At 37.7% G+C, this 26,837-nt stretch overlaps 2 protein-coding genes across 5 annotated transcripts in view; one reads left to right on the top strand and one right to left on the bottom strand.

Moving 5' to 3' along the window:
- The window catches only part of SON (SON DNA and RNA binding protein), a 33,275-nt gene extending 17,444 nt beyond the window's left edge, over positions 1-15,831 (top strand). Inside the window, exons 7-12 of one of the 3 annotated variants that reach the window (XM_047874502.1) lie at positions 5,596-5,706; positions 6,877-6,993; positions 11,166-11,313; positions 13,899-13,970; positions 14,078-14,193; positions 14,770-15,831. In XM_047874502.1, the coding sequence (XP_047730458.1) occupies positions 5,596-5,706; positions 6,877-6,993; positions 11,166-11,313; positions 13,899-13,970; positions 14,078-14,193; positions 14,770-14,928 (723 nt within the window). In that variant the 3' untranslated portion in view covers positions 14,929-15,831. Of the gene's footprint in view, positions 1-5,595; positions 5,707-6,876; positions 6,994-10,411; positions 10,492-11,165; positions 11,314-13,898; positions 13,971-14,077; positions 14,194-14,716 lie in introns of those variants that run through there. The other 2 variants (XM_047874503.1, XM_047874504.1) reach the window with 2 other exon arrangements.
- On the bottom strand, positions 5,021-26,701 carry DONSON (DNA replication fork stabilization factor DONSON). 2 transcript variants are annotated; one of them, XM_047874511.1, is made up of 11 exons: positions 25,857-26,701; positions 25,043-25,123; positions 23,521-23,724; positions 22,389-22,567; positions 21,488-21,666; positions 20,228-20,309; positions 20,014-20,118; positions 19,122-19,320; positions 17,798-18,010; positions 16,676-16,821; positions 5,021-5,160 (listed from the first exon to the last, which is right to left on the bottom strand). In XM_047874511.1, the coding sequence occupies exons 1-10, from the start codon at positions 26,256-26,258 to the stop codon at positions 16,684-16,686; spliced, it is 1,782 nt and encodes a 593-aa protein (XP_047730467.1). In that variant the 5' UTR covers positions 26,259-26,701; the 3' UTR covers positions 5,021-5,160; positions 16,676-16,683. The 2 variants fall into 2 exon arrangements, with proteins under 2 accessions (XP_047730467.1, XP_047730466.1); XM_047874510.1 differs by lacking the exon at positions 5,021-5,160 and having other exon boundaries at positions 16,093-16,821.
- Positions 26,702-26,837: the final 136 nt, after the last annotated feature.

A 26,837-nucleotide genomic window follows, 5' to 3' on the forward strand; every position in this document is an offset into this window, starting at 1 on the left:
AGCAAGTTATACTCTCACCAGTGGGGAAGGGATAGCTGATTTAGACAATATTTTAGTGAAACCAGTTCAGTAGCTCAGTTGCTAATCCCCAGATTAGACTACCTGCACATCTCAAGAGGGAAAGATTAACTGACATCTGCAATTGACTTAAATCTTGTAGTAGGCTGAATATAAATCATGGTAAGAGGGCCAGTACAGACTGATTTAGAAATTCTGATACATACGCTTTTAGCAGTTTGCAGATTAAGCATGTAATAGAGTTGGAAAACATACGGAGATTATGTGAGAAAAATTTTTCAGCTGAGTAAAGCCCTGTAAATAATTGAAAAGTTCCAAGGGATTTTCCTGGGAAGTGATCATAAGTATTCTAACCACAGTTGAACATGCAGAAAGTGCTTAGTGAATCCTGATGAGTATTTCTTTTTTATTGAAACTTTATACATGTGTCTGTATATATATGTTTGAAATTCTCAGTACTCTGCCATTTTCAGTCTTAACACTGACCCTGTGATGCCTTAGCCTTATCAGTCATCAAAAGTAGTTGTCAGTTTTAATTAAAAGTTGGGGGGAATTCCAAAGAAATCCCAGGGGGAGAAGTTGGGTATTCAAATTTTATATTAAGCAGTCTTTCATTAAAGCAGAAGAAAAAGGTTGGAAAACTAAATAAATGAAGCGGATTTCTTCTGTGGGAGGATATATACAACTATATGATACCAGAATTCTTTAAGTCAGACTCAAAAAATACACAGGTTAATTTTAAGCAAAAACAATCCCAAAATTTTAGAAGAGAAAAACCATGGTTTCGTTTTGCTTTCAGGTCTCTGTGCTTTTACGTAACAATAGTAGTAAACACCTAGAGGAAGTGGTCACAATATAAAACGTTTAGTCCTAGCTATTTAGCTGTATCTTGCAAATACATGTATTTGTAAGATTACGTTCTACATACCAATGTTTGTGGAATGGTGACATGGGACCGTTGACCCTTTTGATTCCCTGTCTGGGGTTGAAATAAAGGCTTTTATAGAGTAAAAGGAAAGTTCTTTCAAATGGTCACTGTTTTAACTGATTAGTATTTATTTATTTTTTAACCTATCCGTGTTTTTCATTTTAATAAATATAAATGGAGTTTGTGGTTTTTTAGTTTTGAGCATAAAACATTTAGGCAAAGATCACAGATTTGGTCTCAGCTTTGCTGTAATCCTTAACCCCACCAATTGTCTTGCACATGAGTGCTCTTTGACATAAACGTGAGTGGATAGATGTGGATGGATCAACATAAATCCGTATCTTATGGAATATCAGCTCATCAGACTGTGCCTTACTGCCATAGCATCGTCTTCCTACCCAGAAGCCAGCCAGCATCATCCTCAGTAAGGAGTGTCTACAGAACTTTGACCATATTTGTGTGAATTTGATTTATTCTTAAACAGAGAAATCAAAAATGGTGGAAAACTAATATTTAAAAAAAGTGTCCTTGGGGGCATTAATTCTTGCTAATAAAGTTAGAGGCTTATTGGGTAGAAGAAGATTTAAATGTAATCTGATATAACATTTCCTTGGGTTTACTATTAATCATAAATTATCAGAGGTCCAGAGGTAGCTCTCCATTAAGGTCTAGTAATTGCTTACATGTTAAGATGATTCTTGTCTCAGTGTGCTTGGTTTGTTTTATTAAAAAATATTTCCACTTCCCGGTGGAAGTATAGAAGTTCTTCAAGTATAGAAGTTCCAAATTTATACTTTAGGAAAGTTAAGTTCTTGGGGTAAGATGTAAATTTTAATTGAAAATTAAATACATGGGTCCTGGCAGTGCTAGAATGGTTAAATACAGCCTTGCTATTCATTCTTTTTTCCTTAGATTCTCCTGGGTGATTAACATTGAATTTCTTTGAACAACTTAATAGGTCACTTGTTTTTCTTATTCTAGTTTATTCAGATTAAATGTATAGGAGTTACGTTAGAGAATTCCATATGGTGTAATAAAAGATTCGTAATTCACATTTTAAAACCAAACCCATGACAACTGAGGTATTCTGTATTTTGTGTGGCTTTTGTTTTTATAGTTGTCATTTTCTTTTCTATATGAACCTCTTTGTAATTTATTAATTTTTGCTAATAAGTATCTTAAAGTCCTATTTTACATACAGATCAGATGCTTTTTTTTTAATTGTTTTTTTGAATTAAACATTTCCTTTTATACTCTGTTTTAAGATACCAGTAATTGTCTAGGTAGAGAGTAATACAATTCATATTATAGGGCTTATTTTCCCTATCTGACTCCCTCCTAATAATTCTCTTTAGCCCTTTAATTGACTTTCTAAGAAATGCCCCTAAGATACTTGTATTTATGTAAACAGCTGGGTTAACGAAAGGGGTAAGGAAGTTGACTTAGAAGGGTTTTTAAATGAGGAAGATACAGAAAGGACATGATTATAACTTAGGCTGTGAAATGCATGTTACATCATGATTTCATTTCTGACACTTTTGGATTATAGGAGAAGTGATCTGCTGTGTTGCTGTAGTAGAGAAATGAAATAACGTGGACAGGTTTTTAACTATAGGAGAACTGGAATTGGATACTCGAGGTAGATTTCACTTTTTAAAACAAGTCCTAGGGAAAAGGAAACTAAACATTTTCCCCAATTATAATACTTAGAATATTATTATAGTATCATAATTAGACTTCATACATTAGATTAAAAGTTTGTAGTATAACAGTGGAAACAAATGAGGCTTGTTGATGACCACTTAATAATAGCGTTCTATCAAATTTAAGATTTTTTCCTACTTTTTAGAAGGGCTTTTTAACATCATTTCGGTACCTTAAACCTATTCCTCTTTCTGAGCAACACTGAAAGGTGGTTAAGGGTCTGAAGCTCCACTACATAGTATGATCCACTGTATAGTGTTTATGTACACACACATATACCATATAGTCCAGTAGAGTAGTCACTAGCCACTGAAAAATCATTTCCTTAATTGCACTAGCCACATTTTAAGTGCTCATTAGCTGTCACTGTAGAAAATACTACTGACCAGTGTTCTAAAGGGTAGCTGTGATATTTAATGAGAGTTTCAATACTGATATGTGACATTTGGTCTAGTCCTTGAATATTAGTGCTTTGGGGATTATACATTATTACATATCTTGAATTACCTTGAAAACCTGGAAACATGCTTTTTTGATTCAAACATTTGAGGATCCTTAAGAGGTTCAGATAATCCTGGTTCATTTTATTTTGAGTATGTTCTTCACATTTAAAAATATGAATATAAAATGAATAGTAAGATTACTCTCTTGGTAAGCCTGTTGAGTGAATTAAGTTGTAGTCAGGAAAAAAACTGGTTATCATTTTATCTGAAGTAAATTTATTTTAAACATCAAGGTTGCTATATTAAAATTTCTTCCAGAGTGAGATGTGAATGTAACAAAATGTTACTGAGATTTGAATGAAGTTTCATCCTGGGGATAAATGATGAGGCATTTAGATTATCTGCTTAAAGACTTAAAAAATATATGAAGATAGGTCTTCAGATCATAGGTGTGTATTCATTTGTTTTCTAATTGGGAAGAATTTTATTCTAGAGAAGTTGGGAGCTTTTAGAGCCATCTTTACATTTTCATGGCTAAATTTATAGCTGGAAATTGGGGATCAGGTCTTGAAGTAGTCAGTAGATCGATTTTCCACATTATCACCTCTCGGCTTAGACTTTTTCAGAATAAAAACCTGTTATTTATACCTAAACATCCTCAGATTTACAGACTGCTACCCAAAGTAATTTGGACAAGGTTAATGAACAGTACTTGAGGTATATTTGCTGGGCTTTCAAATTGCATCAGTAATCCTACCTGACAGTTTTAGGAAACACATAAGGTAGGCCAAAGGAATGTAAATTTTGGCCTGAAATATTTGGGTTCCCATTTATTTAAAGTCCCAGCAGTTGATCAGAATTATCAAAAAAGTGACAAGTGAAGACCCCTAGAGTTTTTTAGTGTTTAATTGTGACTGCTTAGATTATTTTTTATAGGCCCCAGACATATTCTAATTAGTGTGGATAATTTACTACGTTGACAGTTAAGATCTTTCATGGGATCTGTAAACAGTCTTAACAATTACAGAATGAATTTAGCTTTGCTTTCGTTTTAAGAAGGCAATACATAAGAATCTATGTGGAAGAAAAAATTTAATTTTGCTGGGGGAGTATTATGAGATGACTCAGCAAGATAACGAAGAATGATGGAATAATAAGGGGTTCTGAAGGTAGAAAAAGGGGGACTAGTAATCCTTATGCGTGAGGTAGAATTATTCTCTTATATCCTTATGCGTAAGGTAGAATTATTCTCTTAGAGTCATACACCCTTCTATATAGGTCTTTATTTTATAAGAAGTATTTCATATGTAGTACATAGTTAAATTACAGGTAGCCCTTAGCTTTAAGAAAAATCCTTAGCTGTTAATTTATATTACTGACTTCCTTATATTTGTAATATCCATGCAGTACCTCTAATCATGTTTTGCATATGAATATAGGAAAACCTTTTCATGTCAAATATTTTCCAAAAATGAATTTTCTTGGGTGAAATCACTAGGAAATATTAATGGGTTGTGTTAGAAGAAAAATAAGTAATAAGAATTGATGATGATACAAGTCAACATGAGCTCTTAACATCAGAACAAAGAACATCAAATACTTACTTGATGTGTTTTTCCTTTTATGGTTGAGCCTTCCACAAATCTGATAAATTGGGGATTTGTTCTTTAAGAATTTTTCTGGACATTATGAAACGTTTTAAAAAGTTAAACCATGAAGTCACCTCTGCTTAGCATAACATTTTTACAGGTAGGATACGAGCTTTGAAAAGGAGGACCTAAGATATTTCAGACATATTTAATTTTAAATGTGTTGGTTCATGTTGTTATGTACCCCCCCAGAAATATTTTAATTTGGGTCATTAGTACATATAAACTGAAAACAAAGGATTCGTTTATGTATATAGTAAATACATTCTTTGAAGAAATGGAGTTCTTAAGACCAAACTGTATCTCTGAGCAACTGCAAAGAAGGTGAAAAGATGTGCAGATGAGTAAAAAGACCAACTGACCTGATAGTGGTTTTCTGCTTGCTTACTCAAGAACCTTATTGCTTCTGAACATTATGCTAAAAAGAAATAGGATAAAATGAAAATTGCTCATGAATATAAAATTAATAGTTCCAAAACAGTTGAAAAAAGTACCAGTTTTTGTAAATGACTGTTTTGTTAGTGAAGGCTAGAGAGTTTTAAGTTCTTTGTGCAATTTTCTGTGATCATAATTTGATACAGTAGAAAATACAGTAGAAAATATGAAATTTGAAGTTCAGATGTTGGGTTGAGTTCAGCTGCTGCCTCTGATAGCGTGTAACTTACCTTAAATGATCCTCATCTGCTTTCCAAGTTTCTTTTACTTCTTGGTATCTTTTCTGTACTTTACAAGATTATTAATATGTAAGATTACTGTTTCATTTTTGATATGTAGCAACTAAAGATATGAGCACTTTTTAGAATTTAGGGGGTCTATCATAATTTGAGATAATTATCTATGTTTTCTTTCTTAGCCTGTGGACATCTCTACAGCAATGAGTGAACGGGCACTTGCTCAGAAAAGACTAAGTGAGAATGCATTTGACCTTGAAGCCATGAGCATGTTAAATCGAGCTCAGGAAAGGGTATGTAGCAGTTTTAATGTCTGCTAAATGAGAATTTAACTAATTAGATGGTTGTGACATAAGTAAATTCTGTGGCATGCTGTTGAAATGTAGGTCCTAAAAATCCAAGGAAATAAGTAATTTATTGTAATTAGCTTATTTTAAATGAAAGTGATTTTGGGGCATGGTCATTCACTCAGTAAATGTTTATTGTGTACTGTGTGGCAGGAACTAATGTTTAAGAGAGTTAAAATAGAAAAAAAATCCCTGCTCTTACTGAGTTTGTAATCTGGAATATAAAAGTAGCTATGTGTCCATCATAGCTCTGTGAGATGTAGGTACTATTATGATGTCCCATTTTCCAGCTGAGGAAACTGAGTAAAGAGTGGTTAGTCAGCCTGAAACAACTGTAACACTGCACGTTAGCTACACTGGAATTAAAAAAAAAAAAGTGATTAGGCAGTCTGAGGCCAGAGTCTAGACTTAAATTTTTAACAGTGGACAGCTTTTCCTTTTGTCTTCTACATTCCCGTGGTAGATCTATATAGAAACGACAAATACATGTTCAGACAGATAAATACACTACCTAACAATACCAATGTTTATTAGCAAATATACTTTGAAGGACAACTGATTCTTTAACCATCACAATAAATGCTGGTGATTAATGTAGGGCTCAGTTTTTAAAAAAGGCTGTTTTCTGGGTTTGAATAATTCCCTGCATTTATTACTCCTTAAGCGTGTCTCTTGAATTCTGGATTTCTAATACCACAAAGAAGGTAATTAATTAAAAACTCAGGCGATCATAACATTTATTAGATTGCATTTATATGAGGTACATAAAGCAGAGGGCAGGGATCCTGTGCTGCATGAAACTCTTTTCTGTATTCATGTATCCATGTGATATTTTGGAGAATGAGTATTATCGTTAATGCTTTTCAGTTTTTTAGACGTACATCTCAAATCTTGTTACTAATGGGACCCACTGAATGTTACCAAAGTGCTGCTTTTAAGAAAACATTTTAAATATGTATGCATTCATCAAATTGTTCTAAAAGTTGAATAAGTCTTATTCAGCCTTTTCAAGAACTAAATACAACCATTTCGTTTAGTGAAATAAACCAGTGGGCATTTTTGACTAGACAAGTAATTTTACTCAGTTGATTGAGGCATCTTTTTTTTTTTCTTCAGATTGATGCCTGGGCTCAGCTGAACTCCATTCCTGGCCAATTCACCGGAAGTACAGGAGTACAGGTTCTGACACAAGAACAGTTGGCTAATACTGGTGCCCAAGCCTGGATTAAAAAGGTACACAACATATGCACGTACAAAAGTGTCCAACTACAAAGTTAAGATTTTTTTTAGAAAATGTTTTATTAAAAATGCACGGAGAGGCCAGTAACTATAACCAAAGTTCATGAGTAAATTTGCTATGTGTGCATACTCTAGGATGGACACTGAAGATGGACCTGATTCATGAGACAATGGCAAATGTATAAATAAGGCTCAAGAGCCACTCAGTTTATATCCTGAAGTTATTTGTTATTGCTGCTGCTGGTCTTTTTGGGGGTGGTTTTTTAAAAACTGTGTTTTGAATGCTAACAGTGTATCTCAGGTGCTGTTCAGAATGTTCCACAGTTCCTGTTGGACTACTAATCTGATGATTTCAAAGCAGTGGTTCTCAAATTTTTTCTCATCATGGGATACTTTATTACAGGTTTATTTTTGGTGGATCACTGTCCCCAAGAGCCCTCTTACCACCCAGATTTTCCATTTCTTTGCTCCTCTGTCCTTCTTTCCCCTTCTTTAGTGCCTGTGCCCTCTTGTAAGCTCTCTTGGCCCTTATTTCTCACCCTTCTGGTGATCACCCCGATCCCTGTGGTTGTCAGCTGCTGGTTATAGCAAGTTGGTTGGGAGGCCCCAGTATTAGCACTGCATGTGGTGATCTTGCCATGGGACCGGAAGGCTGGGGAGGATGGTTGGACTGGGGGCGGGGGGGGGGGGGGGGGGGGCGGGACGGTGGGCAGTGCTGAAGGGGTGATGAAGGGGGCGGAGTGGGGATGGAGAATGCTATCTGTGGACCACCATTTAGGCCCTGGTGGCCTCTGGTGATCCACAGGCTCAATTTGAGAACCACTGATCTCCTGAAAAAACAGGATATGTAAGACCTAAATTCAAGGGAGAGGATGGACGCCTCGTGCTGTGAAGATGTAGGTGCTCCTGGTTTCAGATTCCTGCAGTGAGACCTGTGAACTCCACCTACGGCTGCCTCATTGTTGGGGGAGTCTTAGGTGGTTAAGAAGGGCTTTCTAAAGAAATGCCTTCTGATGAAGGGATGTGGCTTGGTTGGATGGGTGATGGGACATTTGTTTCAGGAGTACTGGCAGTATGGCAGTGCTGAAACTGGGAGGCTGCGTGGTCTAAGGATTGGGAAGGTTTCTTTATCCCGCTGTACTCCTGACTGCTTTTGTGATCATGGGCAAGTAATATACTTGGAATTTCAGTCTCCCAAGTGTCATGAGAAGACAAGTTCTTATTACTGCTTCACAGGGCAATAATTAATAACGTGATGGGCACCTATGAAGAATTGCTATGATTGCCAGTGAATGAGCTGAATTTCCGCAAAATGAGATTTTGGTTGCTTTGGATATTTTAATCTCATAACGTTTCAGTTTTGATAGCATTATCTCTGTTGATCCTCTTATTAACAAATTAATATAAAACATGATACATCCTCAATTTACCTGCCATTTTTGGTACATTTAGGTACACTAATATGTGTTTAGTGAGTATATGGCCAGATTCATTAAAAATTTACAACTTTCATGTCATTTACTAGGGGTCGGTGTTGGAAAAAAATGAAAATCTAGTAAAAATATTTTTGAGTTCATTTTGGACCAATTATAGTATTTAAAGTAGAGTGATTTGGATAGTATTTGAAAATGGCCTTCATCTCATTGGGAAGAATTATATACACCTATTTCAATAGTTTTAATTCTTTAATATTATTTAATCTTGAAGCTTGAGTCTCAGTATTTCAGGAAGTTAGACTTGAAGCTTACGTGGGTGTTTAGGCAGATAAAAATTAAGTAGTCTTGTACATTACTAGGTAGGAACTTCTGAATGTGATTCCATTGTAAAATTTTGGTCTTCATTTGTATAATGAAGTACTGATCCATAATGCTTATATAGTTCTAAAAATCATGTTAACATAACTTGCAAAAATGAATCTTCTACTGATTAAAATTGGTTCTTGCAAACTTTCCCTTAAAGTTTTGATTTCTAGTCATGTAGGCAGTTGACATTTTCAATCACATTATTTTAAATGTACATGTAAGGCATTTTGATAAATTATGAGATGTGTTCATGAAAGTTTTTAAATAATAACAAGAAAGCATTGCTTTTAGGAAAACTCCCATTTATATGTTTACAGAAGAATATTTGCTACTGATATCAAGGAAGGAATGAACATTTATAAAAATGTGGAAAAGTCATTAGCTGGAAATTTATCATTTATCTTCACTGTCAATGGTCTCTTTGTTGTGTTTAGAAAACTTTCAATGATCACATAGTTTTTCTTGCCTTGCACTAGCCTAACACCCTCCTTTATGTTAAAAACCACATGGAATGCCAACATAGTCCATATTCATTTTTAGTTTGTTGCAGTGTATTCTTAGATGAAAAAAGATGGGAGTTTTACCATTATTATGTCAGTAAGACATTTTTAAGTGCTTATGGATTTAAAAGAACCTTTATTTTCTGGAATTAAGTGATTTGGACATGACCTGATGACCCGATGAGTATTGTTTACTATTATACTCATTAGATTAAGCAGCTTTTTGGTGAACTATATACACAATGGGGTAAAGAAACATGAAGATAGTAGAGAATGGAAACCGAGTCGGAAGCCTGGGTTATTTGGGGTTTTGTATTATACTCTGCACAGTTGCCCTTTTTTTTAGGAGTGTTGCCTGGAAAAGAGGGGCGGATGAACCTGGAAGTAAGTAAAAGTCATTTTAGGTGTGTAGCAACAAGGCAGTTGATATCCAAGCATCAGCTAACTTTTCTCTATACATCAACACTGCATGGCCTGCACCAAATAAGGAACTGAACCAGGGGTATGTTTTTACCTCCACAGCTGCCTCCTTCCATCAGAGCACCTAGTTGTACTTAATGTCTAGTCACACATCATTGGCATGTTTTTCCCCAGCATATAATTTACAAAGCTGGGGGAAAAAATAATACAGTTTTACTACTGTGTAAAAATAAGATTTTAAAAGTTTAGCATTAACTTATCAATATAGGAAATGATTAATGCATACTCTTCCCAGAGATACCAAATTTTTGACTCCCTCTGTTGATAAGTTAATGACTTTTGCTATATATTTGCTAGAGAACATAAGTCTAAAATTTAAGAACAAGGGGAGAGTAAAGCAGGATTTTGAGATGTTATAAATTAAAAGGAAAATGGCCAATAAAGATCAACAGTAGAATTCATCTGTTCTGTGTACATGGATGTCCTTTAAAATAGAGGCATCACATATTTATTTCTTAATGTGTGAAAATGACTGTTGACCATGCTAATGTATATAGTTGTGCATCTTAAGACATTAAGTGGTTTGCTGCTTTGATGGAAATTATGGTTCAGTGGGTTGGATACAAGAGAGATGACTGTTCACAGAATAACCTGTGAACTTTCACCCCTCTGTATGGAAACTTGTTTCAGGGCCAAATCCTTGTAGCTGTCTTCTTGCCCCGGTCAGTGCCAGCCCTACTATTCACAACACTGCTGCTACCGAGGCCTAGGTATGTAAACGTTTAAGGAGTTTTTTAAAAGTCTTTTAACATCAAGCTAGGATTTAAAAGCATTCAAATTCAGTTTGGTATAATGACAGGGTATTTTATGTGACTGTCCATTTCTTACTGTGTAAATAGAATTTAAAGATTTTTACCTTTTGGTTCATAGGGATTTTCTAAGTAAAATATTTATACTTGCTTTAAGGTAGAGTGGGAAAGAAAACTTGGGATGTTAACAGTATGCTGCTTCAGTGTCCAAACTATTTCTAAATGATTTCTGGGCTTTATTCATTAACTAGGTACACCTGGGACAATTAATATTATTGACTGTTTTAACATTGCCTTCTTTTTATTTTGCAAGCTAAGAAGAGATACCAGTGAACCTAAATAGTGGACGAAAACAGGAGTGTTCTAATTTTTTTTTTTTTTTTTTGGAGGGGGGCAGGAGGGCTACTGTTTTAAACTGCCATTTATTTGCCTTATTTGACTTTCAAAATATTATGTTAATGTGAAAATAATTAGCATCCACACTACAGTATGTATATAAGTATAGAAACTTAAATTTAATTGCTGTATCAGATCTAGAAGTAAAATAAGATTTTTTTTTTTTTTAAATTACACTGCATTTGTAATCAAATTCTAACTCTGAAATGGGGACATTTTACCTTTCTTTCTTTGGATAGGATCAGTTCTTAAGAGCAGCCCCGGTAACTGGAGGAATGGGAGCCGTTTTGATGAGAAAAATGGGCTGGAGAGAAGGAGAAGGATTAGGAAAAAACAAAGAAGGAAATAAGGAACCTATCCTAGTTGATTTTAAGACAGACCGAAAAGGTAACACATTGTTCTGGGAATGTTTATTATACCTTCTTTAATATTTAAGGTTTCGGGGCTCCTGGGTGGGTCAGTCGGTTAAGCATCTGATTCTTGGTTTTAGCTCAGGTCTCACGGTTTGTGAGATCAAGCCCTGTGTTGGGCTCTGTGCTGACATTGTGGAGCCTGCTTGGGATTCTCTTTGCCCCCTCATTTGCCCCTAAAATAAATTTATTTATTGCGAAATAAATAAGTAATATTAAAAAAAACACTTAGGGTTTCATTACCTTCGTAGATTTTTTTTTTTTTTTTTTTTTTAAGTAAGCTCTTTGCCCACTATGGGGCTTGAACTCACGACCCTGAGATCAAGAGTCATATGCTGTACCAACAGAGCCCACCAGCAGCCCCATCTTTAAGTAAATAATAAGTAAATAAATAAATACACACACATAGTAATCTTCTTACATTTTGATATCCTTGATGCTTTACTGGAGCATATATACAGCTGTTTGTTAGGAAACAAAAGTTTAACCCATTCGTGACAGCTTGTATAAATACAGATGAAGTCACTAATTTGGGCTTTTAAAAGGCAGTTGTAGTTAAGATGCTAAATAATAAGGAAGTAGGCATATATCAGTGTGACTGAAATTTTAACTAGCTTTTTTTTTTTTTTTTTTTTTTTTTAACCTTTTATTCATTATTGAGAGACAGAGACGCAAGTGTGAGCCCGGGAGGGGCAGGTGAAGCAGGCTCCTGGCTCTGAGCTGTCAGCACAGAGCCCCATGTGGGGCTCAAACTCACAAGGTCATGACCTGAACCGAAGGCTATGCTTAACTGACTGAGCCACCCAGGCACCCCCTATATTTCATTTTTAGGAAATGGAATCCCCATTTTGCTTTCTCTTGATGGGGAACATACACTTGTTGTTTCTAGGATTTATTTCTTTTTCAAATATTTTATCTTATATAGTCTCCTTATTTCTTACTAGAGTGCTGTTTTGTCTTCACCTTATAAACCCTTTTTTGCATGTCTCTTTTTCTGAGTTTATTTTGAGAGAGTGGGGAAAGGGCAGAGAGGTGGAGAATCCCAAGTAGGCTCTGCACCGTCACCATGCAGCCCGACGTGGGGCCCTAACCCACAAACTGCGAGATCATGACCTGAGCCGAAACCAAGAGTCTGCATATCCCTTTTTAAGCTCCATAATTGAGTTTTCTTGGATTGGGGATGGAGAATAGTAGAGCAGTTGCTGGCAGCAATGTTAGCTCTTCATATTTTCTTGTTCTTGGGGTACCTTGGAGCTTTGCTACTCATGGGGATCTCTCTATATAACTTGCATGCAGTTGCTGAGTATTAAAAATACACTTAGTGCTTATTGAGAACAGCCAGCTGGTACCTTTTAAATTCTTCCCTTGGAATTATGTTTTAAGTAGAATCAAATGGCTCAATGTCAGCTCAATATGATTTCAATAGCTTGGATAAGCCTGATTTTTAAAAACTGTAAAGTTGAACACTAGAATTTTCATTATCTTTGTAATCAGAGAATTGAATTAAGTTGGAGATGATGCAGTTAAATTATTCTTAATTGGAAACGAACTAGCTCTGACCAAACTGTGTCTTATAAAGTGTTTTGCTTCAGAAATTCTACATTCTCATCCACATAGAATACTGTGATGCCACTTTTTTCAAATTGTAGGGAGTTTATTGGTAATAATTCCAAGTAGGCTAGAAATAGCATGAGAATCATCCTGTGCTAATAAGCGTTAATTCAGACTCTAAATTAGAAAAGGACATTGTACTGATTATGTCACATTGACATTGTATTACTTCTACAAGTTGAATAGATTTTTTTGAGTCCTAAAAGGTGGTTTTTTGGAAGAAAATATCTGTGAAGGCATTGCATAATTCCAGGGAACATCATCTTTGGAATTCTGTGACAGGTGTTGGGTTTGGAGAAGCATACTAGCAGAATTAATGAAGAACTAGTTGAAGAATTCCCCCTAGGAGAAATGGAAGTCAGGAAAGCATTGATTTTGGGTAGTGATACAGCTAAATCCCTTTGGAAAGGGAGGTTATACAGTGAGATTATGTTTGTCTTTTGAGAATATCTTCATTTGATAAGTCAGAAAGGGGTTGTTTGCTGGGGGAGAAAAGGGACACGTTCATCTATAGAGACAGCGTCTCTCTTTTAGTTTTTTTGGGGGGGGGTGTGGCCTAAAAGCCTCACCATCTGGGGAACTTAATTAACTGAGCCATCATTTTTTAAGGAATGGGGAACCTTAGATTGCACTTGTAATAGCCTCTAGTTTTTAAACTTAAAAAGAAACAGACCTGTAGTTGTTAACTATGGCACTTAATTTATATACATATTTATATACTAGGTTTTCTGAACATTTGATTTTTGTACAGTTTCTAATACCAAGGTACATGATAAAGATTTATATATTGAAACAGCAAAATAGAAGTCAAATGATATAAAAATCAGGGGTAGTGGGAGTTGAATATTTTATTGAGATTCAGGTTCCTACAGAGGGAATCATTGTGTTTATATAATTTTGAATGATGCTTTGGGATTTATTCAGTGAACATTGGCTTTTTATTTTTTAAAGGTCTTGTTGCAGTAGGAGAAAGAGCACAAAAGAGGTCTGGGAACTTCTCTGCTGCAATGAAAGATCTGTCAGGTGAGCATACATTTAAATTTCCTCTTGTCCCATCCCCAACTTGAATTCATAATCTGTTGCCACAGACAGTAGAAATAATTAACAAGTTATTTTTTTTTTCTCTGCAGGCAAACATCCTGTGTCTGCTTTGATGGAAATCTGTAATAAGAGAAGGTGGCAACCACCAGAATTTCTCTTGGTCCATGATAGTGGCCCTGATCATCGCAAACATTTTCTCTTTAGGGTAAATATGAATTTGTGCATTAATTATATACCCCTACTAATTTGATGACTTAACCTTAGAGGGTGAGGGAAAAGCACTGTATCGTCACAGTATTGATACATTGTGGGTTGGGAGTGAATAGATGTGTGGGTAGAAGTGGTAGGGTTTTTAAATATTTAAGTATACTTTTAATATGACCTGTTAATATCCTATTTTTCAAAAATGTTGGAGGGAAAGATGTGGGCAAAATCTGGTGAAGAATTTGTTGACATTTTCTAGTGGAACATGGGGAATTTAGTGTTAATTTAGTAGCTTTATCAGGGATTTCTCCATCCCCTTTCCCCATGCCCCTTCAATTTGAAGACCTTAATTTGTAGTCCCTTTTCCTAAATGATTTGCTGCTTCTGGGTTGAGATTAATTTGACTTCCATAGTATGGGTTTTATAGTTTTTGTGAATTATTTTTCTAGCATTTAGTGAAAAAATACAAAGCTAATAGATATTAAAGTTTGATGCTGTTCTTATTGTATGTTTTTCTTGAATAGGTATTGAGAAATGGAAGCCCTTACCAGCCCAATTGTATGTTTTTCTTGAATAGGTATTGATAAATGGAAGCGCTTACCAGCCCAGCTTTGCCAGCCCTAATAAGAAGCATGCTAAAGCCACAGCAGCTACTGTGGTTCTTCAAGCAATGGGCCTTGTACCAAAGGACCTCATGGCTAATGCCACTTGCTTCAGGAGTGCCTCACGTAGATAGATTGAGGTTTTATATTAATCATTTCAGATAATTTTACTCTGCATCAAAATGTATTTCCTCTTTAATGTTGTAAATATTTGGCAATTTAAGACATTGTGTAAAAAGCAATCTGTACAAACATCTCCAGGCTTTGATTTTTGTACCATGGAAATTGTATTTAACCATACAGGGTTTTGGTATGTTTATATTGTTTACCTTAGTGATGTATTTGTTTAAGTGGCTAACATCCAAACGATTGTTTGAAGGCATCCGTAATCTTCAGTGTGGAATGTTAAATAACGCTTTTATACTGTATTTTGTACTATGATGTAACCTCCCTTCCTTATGGCTAGGCTGCTGTAACACTTGCCTGTAATCAGTGAAGGGCTGTGCACCTTGTACTAGTTCACAATGGGTTCTGCTGGACAGATACTGGGCCAGTGTTATTGAGGTAATCAAGATCTGTTCCACAGGGCTAATGCCACCATCTCCCCTTAAAATTTTGTAGAGGTTATAAAAAGAAAGTGGTATGTTGTGTGATGATCAGCACTAAGTCCTGCATTCCCATCAAAGCCACTTGGGCCATGAGAAGGGAGTCAAAATGAAGTCCGATTAGAATTCTACTGCAGAGGCCAAGTACATTTAGTATGGCATTGAGTTGTGATATAGTTTTACTTTGATGTGCATTTTGAATTTCAGCTACACCTAGATAGACGTTAAATGATAATTAAAATGCTGTAACCAACTTATCTAATAAAATCGGCACCCAGCCACTATTTTGTTGACTGAGAAAGTTTAAGTTTATGTTAATTTTTAGGGTCTGATAGAATATTTCATGTGTATTACAGTGGTATTCATAATGCTATGTCTCTAAACTTTATTTTCAAAAGCTTAAGGCCCAAATATAAACTTCTCTGGAATAAATGTGGTGTCTTATTTTTTGGGTCATAAAGTGAACACATACTTCTTCACTAAATATTGTCATTTCTTTACCCAGTGCTTTTGATTTCTACGTCGTTTTATTTTAAGGAAATTTGAATTACACACACAACACACACACTCGCACGTGCCACACACACAAATACCTACAAGAACATTAAATACTCCTTTACCATGACAGCTGAGCACACTTTACAATTAACACTATTCTATGTGGAATACAAAATACCCCTCTTTGAATTAACATGCATTAAAAAAAACAAATTTAATATATTTGAAAATAGAGGAATTAGAAATGAGAATGAAGGCAACTAAGGTAGAGACATCAACAATTAGCTATTTGTCTACAAATACGAATTTGTCTACAGAACCTGCATGTAACTGTAGGTATAGGTAAATTGTCAAATATGGTTTTGCCCTGATGCCATCGGTCACAAAATGCCAGTAGATAATTAATACTTAGCTTCAATTTGCCATTTGCAAGGCAACACTGACATTCATAATACTCCGTTTTCTACTCCGTTTATAATTAGGTTGTAAGGGTCTGGAAGTCTCATTCAAGTTTCTGAGGTTTTTTTTAAGAGTTGGGAGTTCTCTTTATACCTGAATTATCTAATCAGAATAGTAAAAACAAAATGTTGATTTAAAGCCTTAATCCTTTTGCTTAATGCACGTAATAAAAATTAAGCTAAAAGGTTGTTTATCAACACTTGAATATTTTAAAGTTCTATTCCTTTAACTTCCAAAATGAACTTTAGAGCCAAAGGTATAAGAATCTTGAATTTCCTTGCTAGAAGGCTTTTTCCTCAAAGATTCCTTTTAGGCTTACTTTGGTGTTCAGGATCTCCAATTATAAACGAAGTCACTCAATTCCACAAGCCGTAAAGATGATTTTCCCAGTGTTGGTATTTGACTAAGTTGGTCCAGAGTCTTAGGGTGCAACCCACAGTTACCAAGCTCCTCCTGAAGTGTCTCCTATGGAAATTTGTATTCAAGTTAGTCAAGAAGCACATCAGTCTTTGGACACTGAGATTTTGCTTATTTTTAAGTATATATATATATATATATATATACTTAAAAATAAGCAAAATATATATATATGAGTATATATATATATATATATATATATGAGTATATATATATATATATATATGAGTATATATATATATATATATATATATGAGTATATATATATATATTTTAGAAATCTCTATACCCACTGTGGGGCTCGAACTCATGACCCTGGCAAAAAGGCACATGCTCTTCAGGCTGAGCCAGCTGGCTGCCCCTTTATTTTTCAGAGGCTCCGCATGCAAAGCGGGGCTTGAACTCCCAACCCTGGCTAGAGTCGCATGCTCTACCAACTGAGTCAGCCAGGCACCCTTGAACACTCAGATTTTTAAAATTACCATGGGAATTTTGACAAACAGATGCCCTAATTCATGTTTATGAGGTAAAGGCAGTTCATTATCAATAGAAATTGATGCTAAAAATTTTCACCTCTAGCAATAGCATCCAGAAATACACAGTTTTGGTCATTTTTAGAAATCTGGCAAAAGAAGCATGAGGCAGTTTTAAAGGCCTTAATTATAACCCGTGAATAAAAACCTTACTATGTCCAAAATTAAAGGCAAATATTGGTTAAATATCCATAGTTGTTTATAATAAAGGTATTTAGCAGTATTACGTTCTGGATCTGAGATAGCCATGAAAATAACTTGCCTTTTCTTTTTGTTTGGAAAGTTCTTTAGTCATTATTGAGTACAACAATCTAAATTCATAAAATTTACCCCTAAAAAAACCAGACCTTATCCCTTCATCTTAGTAACTGTGATTGATAAACAGTACAGTCGAATAACCTGAGATACAAGTTTGGCTCATTGCAAATCATTGATTTCTCCCATCTGAGGAAACTAGCTACAATGAAACATGCTTACAGCTGTCTACTTACCTTATCCAGTATTTTATTCGCTGGCAGGCAGATATTAAATACAGCAGTTGGCTCATGTGTATACAGTCCAGCAGAAAATGACCCATTCTGTGAAGATTTGAGTAGCATGGTCACAGAATGTAGAGAATGAGGCATGATAGGACCTGTAATCTCCAAACTAAATTGATCTTTGTATCCAGAAACAGCTTGTGTCTTCACATTTACACTTCGTGCCTTCAAGAAAATTTAAAGAAAAAATTATGGTCACCATCTCTCAAGCTTTTGTCCCTAAAGATTTGTTCAGTAACTTCATTTGGGTTTCCCTCTTTAACAGTTGTAGACTAAAAGGTACAGCATAGAGGGAATACAGTCAGTCAGTGGTATTATAATAGCATTGTATGGTGACAGTAACTACACTTGTGAGTATAGCACAAAGTAGTTCATATGACATCAAAAGAATGTTATATGAGTAAAAATGTTAATTCTCCATCTAGAGAACATCTCCAAATTAGGACTCAGTCTCAGTATGTTCTACAAAATACAATTTTTCATATGGTATCCTGATTATATATTTTTATTAAAATTTTTAATGGTAGTTGACACCCAATGTCACATTAGTTTCAGGTGTACAACAGGGATTCTACAACTCTATATGCTGTGTTCACAAGTGTAGCTACCATCTGTCACCATATAACACTATTATGCCATTGACTATATGCCCGACACTGTTACCTTTCGTCCCTTTGACTTAATTCATTCTGTAACTGGAAGCACATACTTCCCACTCCCCTTTGCCCCTTTTTACCCTTCCACCCCAATTCAGTGGTATATTTTCAATGCAGAATACTGGACAAAAATAAAAATTCAATTCTGCTATTAACGTTCAATATGTGTTTTATATTTATATGCGTAATTTTTTAAAACAATATGGACACACAACTACTCTTTTTCACTTATTCATGATATAGGTTTTGAGATCTATAATTTAACACAACATGTTTGGCTATGTTCTTTCGCCAGTTAAGAAGTGAGACAAAATGAGATTAAGCAACTTTTCCACGTGGGAAAAAAGGACCACCAAGGTGCTTTTGCTGCCAATCATATTCATTTTCATTCATTCATTCATTTTCATATAATTCAAATAAAACATTTCATATAATTCATATTTGCACATAATTCTTTTGATACACCTTTAGATCAACGAATTTTTTTGCTGGGAGGAAAGCGAAACAATATGCACCATGCAAAATGCTAGGAGTTATTAAAAACAAATCAAGAATTTGTTCTTCAGTTCTTCTTAAAAGGCCAGTTTATGAAAATTAGAATTTTTTCCCCCTTTCATTACCTTAAGCATTTGCATTGTGGCACCTCGGAAAGCTACAGGGGATAAGAGGGTTGGTGGAAGTCCTGCCTGTGGGCCTGAGCTTGCAATTAAACTCTTAGAGTTTATCAAAAAATTCAGCAATGTAAGGGTGTTCATTCCCTTCACCAACACAACAGACTCAGGTCTGTGGTCCATTTGCACTTCATGTTTCTCTTTGCATCTGAAGATGACAGTCAAGGAACTCGCAAATGGAAATCCCATACCAGTGGGAAAAAGTCATCCTGATTCTAAATCACCCGGGACCCTTTCTTCCCACTCGGAACTGGAAATGTTCTTGCTATCCCACTTAGTTGCAATTATAAGGTTATCTGTTTAAATCAAAATTTCTTTGACCCTCTGAATTTGCTAGAAATTTGATACCTAACAAAAACAAATGTGTTCCTTAGTCAAAAATATGTTGTATATAGAATGTTTTCATTTTTAAAAAAATGGTTTAGTAATAATTGTTCATGGTTTACTGATACTTAGGGAGTTTTTTAATGTCATGATAGAGAATTAGTTTAAAAAAAATTTTTTTTAATATTTTAATTTTATTTTTGAGAGAGAGTGAGACAGAGTGCTAGTGGGGGAGGGGCAGAGAGAGAGGGAGACAAAATCTAAATCAGGCTCCAGGTTTTGAGCTGTCAGCACAGAGCCCGACATGGGGCTTGAACTCACAGACTTCGAGATAATGACCTGAGCCAAAGTCAGATGCCGAACCAATTAAGCCACCCAGGTGCCCCACGAATTAGTTTAAATAGCAACTTAAAATATTTTAAGATTTATAGTCAAATAAAACTACCAATCAACATTACATTGATCACTAACTTAATTGAACAAAAATCATTTCTAGTTAACACAACTGAAAGGATACAGCTTGATAGAGAGTATGTCTGGTTTTTTAATTTTGTCTTGCACACCTATCTCTTCCAGCCAGGAAAAACTTTCATCTTCATCATCATCACTGATTACTTGTTCCCTAGGAAATTGTTATAGTTAGAGTTTCCATTTCATAAAGCTGTTTCCTCTACAAAACTATTGCACTGAGTCCGCAAGTCACTGGTTGATATAAAATATTAATCACATACTCTCCATTTCCCAAGCTTGTTCCAGATGTCTTTTTCTTCTGATAGCCATTTTCTTTTATTAACGGCAGAGAAAATTCAATACCTACATGAGTAAATAAAAGAAAAATTTAACTGAGTTTTAATATTGTCTACAAGAACTTAACAAGTGTGCCCTTTTAGAGAGTATAAAATTTGAAGATTTGAGTTTATAAACTTGCTCTATTAAGGGAATAGCTTTCATACTTTCTGGACAGTAGCCCATCTCTCTCTCTCTCTCTCTCTCTCTCTCTCTCTCTCTCTCTCTCTCACACACTCACACACACACACACACACACACACACACACACACACACCCTACCTCCTTGAAACAAAAGGTTGAGGAAACAATACATACTCTCACTACATGTATAGTACTCTTTCCTAAAGTACATTCTACTCGGTTTCTTTTCTTTTTTCTTTTTTTGTGAGAGTCAGTCAGCAGGGGAAGGGCAGAGAGAGAGAGAAAAAGCCTTAAGCAAGCTTCACACTCAGTGCAAAGCCCAATGAGGGACTCGGTCCCATGACCTTGGAATCATGACCTGAGTGAACCCAAATCAAGAGTCAAACGTTTAACTGACTGAGCCACCCAGGCACCCCATACTGTTTCATTTTTTTTTTTAAAAGTGCTGATTGAGCCCACTATATAGATTTCATGAGCATTAATGGTTGACCCAGTTTGAAAATTGTGTTTTTAAAAGGGGGTAGGTAATTTCTGCTATAAAGGAGTTTCTAGAGGAAATTCTATTCAGATGGAAACTTTCCAGTCCAATATGTGTTTATCAGGTCAGAAAAGGGAACACTATTAACTTAAAGCTAAGTAATTTAGGAGACAACTTAAATCACTGCTGGAAAAAAAAATAGAAATAAAGATGTTTCTTAAAAAATATAGGTAAAACTGGTAGAAAACAATTCAACTGGTAAAAAGACAATTTACATTTTAGCTTTTTTTCAATGTTTATTTGTGTGTGTGTGTGTGTGTGAGAGAGAGAGAGAGAGAGAGAGAGACAGAGAGATAGAGAGGATGAACAAGTGGGAGAGGGGCAGAGAGAGAGGGAGGCACAGAATCTGAAGCAGGGTCCAGGCTCTGAGCTGTCAGAGGGCTGGAACCCATGACCCATGGGATCATGACCTGAGATGAAGCTGGATGCTTAACCGACTGAGCCACCCAGGCACCCCTCACATTTTAGCTTTTAAGTGCTTACTATATAGTGTGGTATTCTCATTTTAAACCTATAGTTTTACCTTCATTTTTCATAGCTTCTCTTATTCCTCTAGTTGTCGGAGACACGAGAGCTGTGATTACATCATTTCCTGCTAAGCCTGCTGCACGGAACAGGATAGTAAACTGATAGGTACAAACGTAGAAATATGGGCAAAGTTTTGTCTTCAGCAAATTATATAGAGAAGTGAAGCTCACAGACCTTTGAAGCAAAAAAATTTTCCTTAGGTATTATTACACATTTAGCTTAACATCTAAAATTATTTTTATAGTTCAGTTTGATACTCATTTAATTTAAAACACAACACAAATATTATAGATAATGATTTGAATTTTTGCCACTATGTACATAACTTGGCTTTTATTTATATTTTATTTTTTAAGTAGGCTTCACACCCAGTAATGGAGCCCAACATGAGGCTTGAACTCACAACCTTGAGATCAAGGCCTGAGCAGATATCAACAGTCAGATGCTTAACTGACTGAGCCACCCAGGCACCCGCATAACTTGGCTTTTAAAAGGACTAAAACCGGTCATGGGACTCACTGATGACTTCTAAATACTTTAACAAATAGTGCTGACCGCTTAAACACTAGTCATTTTTTCTTTAAACAAAACTTACTTGGTAACTGGGTGCTGACTTTCTCTGAGCAGCTTCTGCTGAGAAAGGAAGCGGCCACTGACAAGAAGTAATGTAAAAGAACGTTTGCATGTATTTATAGAACACTTACCGCACTTCCACAATTGCATAAAGAATAGAAAAAAAAGTAATTTAAATGCTGGCTATTAACAGTTTAGATAAAATAATTCAGAAGGACACAGAGATCCTTTTACCACTACACATTCCTATATCATAAATAACAGAGAACACTGTTAAAAAGTAAAATTTACTACTGGGTTGCACAAGTTTTTACTAATCTTACCAATCACTCATTAAAATGTGTTGCAAGGTTTCATCATTTGACCAAGGGCTTATCTTTCCAGTCATTTTTCTATCAGCTCCAATGCGAGGGAACAGAGGTAGCCAAGGAAAGGCAGGGTGGAGCCAGTAGATAAGGCTCTGCTGGAAGGCACATCGGAGCTCAGTGGAGAGTTTGGGATCCTAAAATCCAGAGATGATATCGGACAGTTTTTGCCACATTAGAAGTATAAAATTTCATTAAAAAATACTGAACTTGCCACTTATTCTGAGAATATTTACGGTTTCCTATAGGAAAGTATTAATAACTGTTACGGGAGCTAAAATGTAGTTTATTCTTGCCAATGTTTATTGTATGTTGAACCACATCAGAAGGAAGACTTAAACACAGATGGGACTCCCATCTCTCCTGTTTTCTCCTGAGAATAACTATCTCTGTCATCATTAGGGTAGGGTTACAGGTGGGGATATATATTGTATATAAGTAACGCTATGTATAACTCCTCTCCGCACACAACTGTGTTTCAACAGTAGCTAGTGAAAATGGGTAATGCGAAATCATACATCATCCTGATCTATTTATTAAAAAAGAAGTACCAAGACCTCTTTTAGGTAATCGCTTTTAACCTAGTTTGAGTTGATGAGCTGCCTGAAAGCAATGCAATTACATTTCTCTAAAACCATTCTAGAACTCATTAACTTTACTATATTACACAGACTATCAACCAGGTAGTCACAATTAGTGTGTATAAAAAAAAAGAGTATACATTATGTCAGAAAATCAATAGTGTAACCAATCTGCCTTTGCAATCCTACTCAATAGCTTTTCATTTCTTTCCCTTATATTTTTTTTCCTCAAAAGGCCTAGAAAAGAATAGTTTAGTTCAAACAATTCCTGCCTGTAACATTAACTAGTTGTTAGGACAGGTCTCTAAATTTAACAGGCAGTTATTGAATCTGATAGAAAAAACTGTTTGAAAGCACCACTTGGGAAATATAAAATTTCTCACGTCCTTGTGTCTTTAAATGTCGGAAGAAAAACTTACTAGAAGGAAATTTCTGTGACATTTTGCAGAGAAATACATTTTACAATTAATTTGATACTTTAAAACATACTCCTTTTCTTTCAGAATTACCTGTATACTTTGAGGCAAAGTAACTTCTGTTGCCCTACAATGCTGGATGATACCTTGAGCCTCTTCCTGTGCTTTCAAATGATCTGCCCAGGTAAAGGGTTGAGAAGAGGTGAAAAGGAGTCGAGTTTTAATACTCCAGTCCACAGGTAACTCAGTACTTTCTGAGGATGGAATATCAGATTTGGAGAATGATACTTGTGGAGTCTTTTAGAAAACAAAGAACATAAAAATTAGTAGAGTACCGGAAAAAACCTCCTTCAATCTACATATTTTACCAACATGATCACTAAAATGTCAAAATTTTATAAACTATAATAACACTGAAAATATACTACACACTATGAAAAACTCTAGAAAGAGTTAGACTAAGCTGTTGACAGTGCCTTTCTCAGGGAAGTGGGAATTTATACAGGTGGTAGTGGTGAAGGGGTACATTTTACCTTTTAGTTTTACATAGTTCAGTTATAAGAGGCATATACTATTTCCATGATGATGATTTAAAAAAAATCTACTATTGATATTGCTATCAAAGCAGAAATCTTCCCCAAAAAGCACCTTCTAAGCCTCTAAAACTCCGGAAGCAGGGCTAAGCTGCTCCTGCAGGTAACTTAGGTAGGGCTCTTAGAGGCCATAATGTTACCTAAGACCCATTTCTTGATCTCAAAAATTTCTTTCCAAGCTGTTTTGCTGTACTTTCAAGTCAATATTCTCACTTACAATAATTCCTTAAGGTAACATCACAAAAAAACAGGGAAGGGAGAATTATTTCTAATACACTCTGTGAAGACCTTTTATTTACAAGAAAGGGAGACTGGGTCTTGGAGAGCTCTTCTAGCCTGCTCCTATTAGGACAAACTATGCATTTGTTTTTTGTTCTGTTTTTCAACATTTATTCATTTCTGAGATGGAGTGTGAGTGGGGGAGGGGCAGAGAGCGAGGGACGGAGATGCAGAATCCAAAGCTGGCTCCAGGCTCTGGGCTGTCAGCACAGAGCCTGACACAGGGCTCGAGCTCACAGACGGTGAGATCATGACATGAGCTGGACACCCGACAGCCACCCAGGCGCCCCTATGCCTTTGCTGAACTATCACAACAGGAGTACCTGGGGAATGGAATCAAGACTGTGTGTGCTGTGGTGAGGTCGGCAAGGGTCAGCGACCCGCCACAACCTGTGGCGGTCACGTGGGAATCTAGTCTGAAGAGTCAGTTAAGGACTACCTTCAAAAAGCAGCTGCGTGTGGAGTGACCAGCTGGGGCTGTCGCTACCCACAGAGGGACGGTGTCACAAAACTGCTGGAGGTCGAAGGAAATCCTCTATCTACACCAACCTTAGCGTGGTACCATTACAAACAGCATGCCTACATCATCCAAAGGCAATTACGGTGCTGACGCCATCTCCTCCCCTGGTAAGGGTGATCACGCCCTCAGCACTCTGCCAAACGATTTGCCAAGTCAATGCTTCTGAGAGCTACGGGCGTAGATTCTAAGAATACGCATTCTGATGACATTCAAGGACTATTACCTGGAGTAACTCGGCCACGGCTGTTCTTTCGGGGAACTTCTCTTCCCAGAGCAAATCATTTTCTTGATTAGAATCTAAACACTGAGGAGGGAAAAATGGTGCTTTTAAATCGTAAACGATGCTGGGGTTTGCTTTAAAGAGGCGCAGAGCTTCACCCGACCCACGTTCCTCAATAAATGCCAAGTGCGGGCATTCCCATGCCCCCCAATTAATAGGTCGGCGCTTCGCTTGTTTCGTGTCTGAACTTTACTATCAAAATCGAGGGGACAAAAGGCCGGTGATTGGGCTTCTCGTGATTGATGGAGAAACCGCAAAAAGACCCAAAAGGCTTTGGGATAAAAAAAAAAAAAAAAAAAAAAGCCAGGCAATTGGGACCCCAGGAATCCTCAACATTCCTCCATCTCCAGAGTATTTTCGAGCGCGTCAGAAAGGGAGGCTCTGAATCACAGAGGGAAGGAGGGTCCCCAGTGATCGTCCCGTCGAAGTGGCCTTCCACGACGAGTTGTTCCAGGATCTTTCGAGCTGTCTCCCCACCGGTCCCTAACCCCCCCAGGAGGCGGCGGCCCGAACTCGTCCGTCCCGGGCCCGGCCGCGGGGGTGCGCGCTCAGTGCCCTCCGCTTCCCTCAGGACCGGCCGACGCGAGCCGCCCGCGGGGCGCACTTCCCACAGAGCCCGCCTCTCAGAGCAGCCCCTCCCGAGGCTCTGGGCCCCGATACCGCGGCGGCCACCGCTCTCCGCGCCCGTTTCGCCTCGAACCCCAGAACTTGCCCCAATTCAGAGCCGAGTCCACTACGAGGGCCCCTCGACACTCACCGGGTCCTGCGCCTCCTGCTGGCCGCGGGGCGGCCCGTCGGGGGGCTCCGCGGCGGCCGGCGGCCGGTTGTCCAGGCGGGCGAAGGGGTTCCTGCGGGCCGCGGCCGGGCCGCCGCCGCCTCTGCCAGCAGCCGCCGGGAAGGGGCGGAGGAGCAGCCCGGCGGCCAGAGCGGCGCGGCGGGGCACCGGCTCGGGCTGCTCCCTGGGTGAAGCGGCGGCCTCAAGGCTCCGGACCCTTTTCCGTCGGAGCCGCAAAGTCTCGGGAGGCTTCCTGAAACTGGGCGAGTAGCCGGGAACCGAGATGGCCATGACGCGCGGCGCTGAGGAGCCGGCCGGCCTCCCCGTGGGCGCTTCCCGCGCGCGCTGGCCCCGCCCCGACGCAGCCCCGCCCCCAACGCGCATCGAGCGCGTGCGCCGTCGGCTGTCCGAGCGGCCCCGCTCCCGCTCCCGCTCTCCGCTCCGGTCCGGAGTCCCGGCGTCCCGCGTAGGTCCTGGACCCTAGTCTTTTCGAGGGTAGAAGTAGCTGGGAAATACGCGGTCCAGGGCACCGATGTGCACTCCCCTATCCGGCACCGGAACAGCTGACCGCTGTTTAAATCCGAAGCAGGGATGGCGCGAGCTCAGGACTAGGCGCTCGGAGGAAAAAGGAGACGTCACACTTGAGCCGCTGCTTCGATAAGCTTACGGAGGGCAGTGGCGACGTCTAGAGCTGGGGAGAAGGGCCTGCGCCAACATCCCCCTGCCCAAAATAGAGAACCCTGCCAGGAAATCAGCGCGGCCTCCTATCCCCCGGCGCACGCGACGCCACAGCAGCCCCCCCCCCCCCACGGCCCCCCACCCCGCACACACTGCAGCTGCCGCCGGCAAGTTATGGTGATGGTGCCGTTTGATCCCGAGGAAACCCTGAAATAAATGAATACTTGAAAAAATTTTAAAGTGTCTATGGACTAGATCTTTTGAGATTTGAAAATATATTCAAAC

This window comes from Prionailurus viverrinus, chromosome C2 (assembly GCF_022837055.1).
Source record: "Prionailurus viverrinus isolate Anna chromosome C2, UM_Priviv_1.0, whole genome shotgun sequence".
Lineage (NCBI taxonomy): Eukaryota > Metazoa > Chordata > Mammalia > Carnivora > Felidae > Prionailurus > Prionailurus viverrinus.

Excerpts from the sequence above, each read along its gene's own strand:
- DONSON (XM_047874511.1), bottom strand. The coding sequence starts at position 26,258 with ATGCGCGTTGGGGGCGGGGCTGCGTCGGGGCGGGGCCAGCGCGCGCGG. Across the intron at positions 25,124-25,856 it reads AGCAGGAGGCGCAGGACCCG|TGTTTAGATTCTAATCAAGA; the intron begins GTGAGTGTCGAG and ends TTCCCTCCTCAG. Across the intron at positions 23,725-25,042 it reads CCGTGGCCGAGTTACTCCAG|ACTCCACAAGTATCATTCTC; the intron begins GTAATAGTCCTT and ends GTTTTCTAAAAG.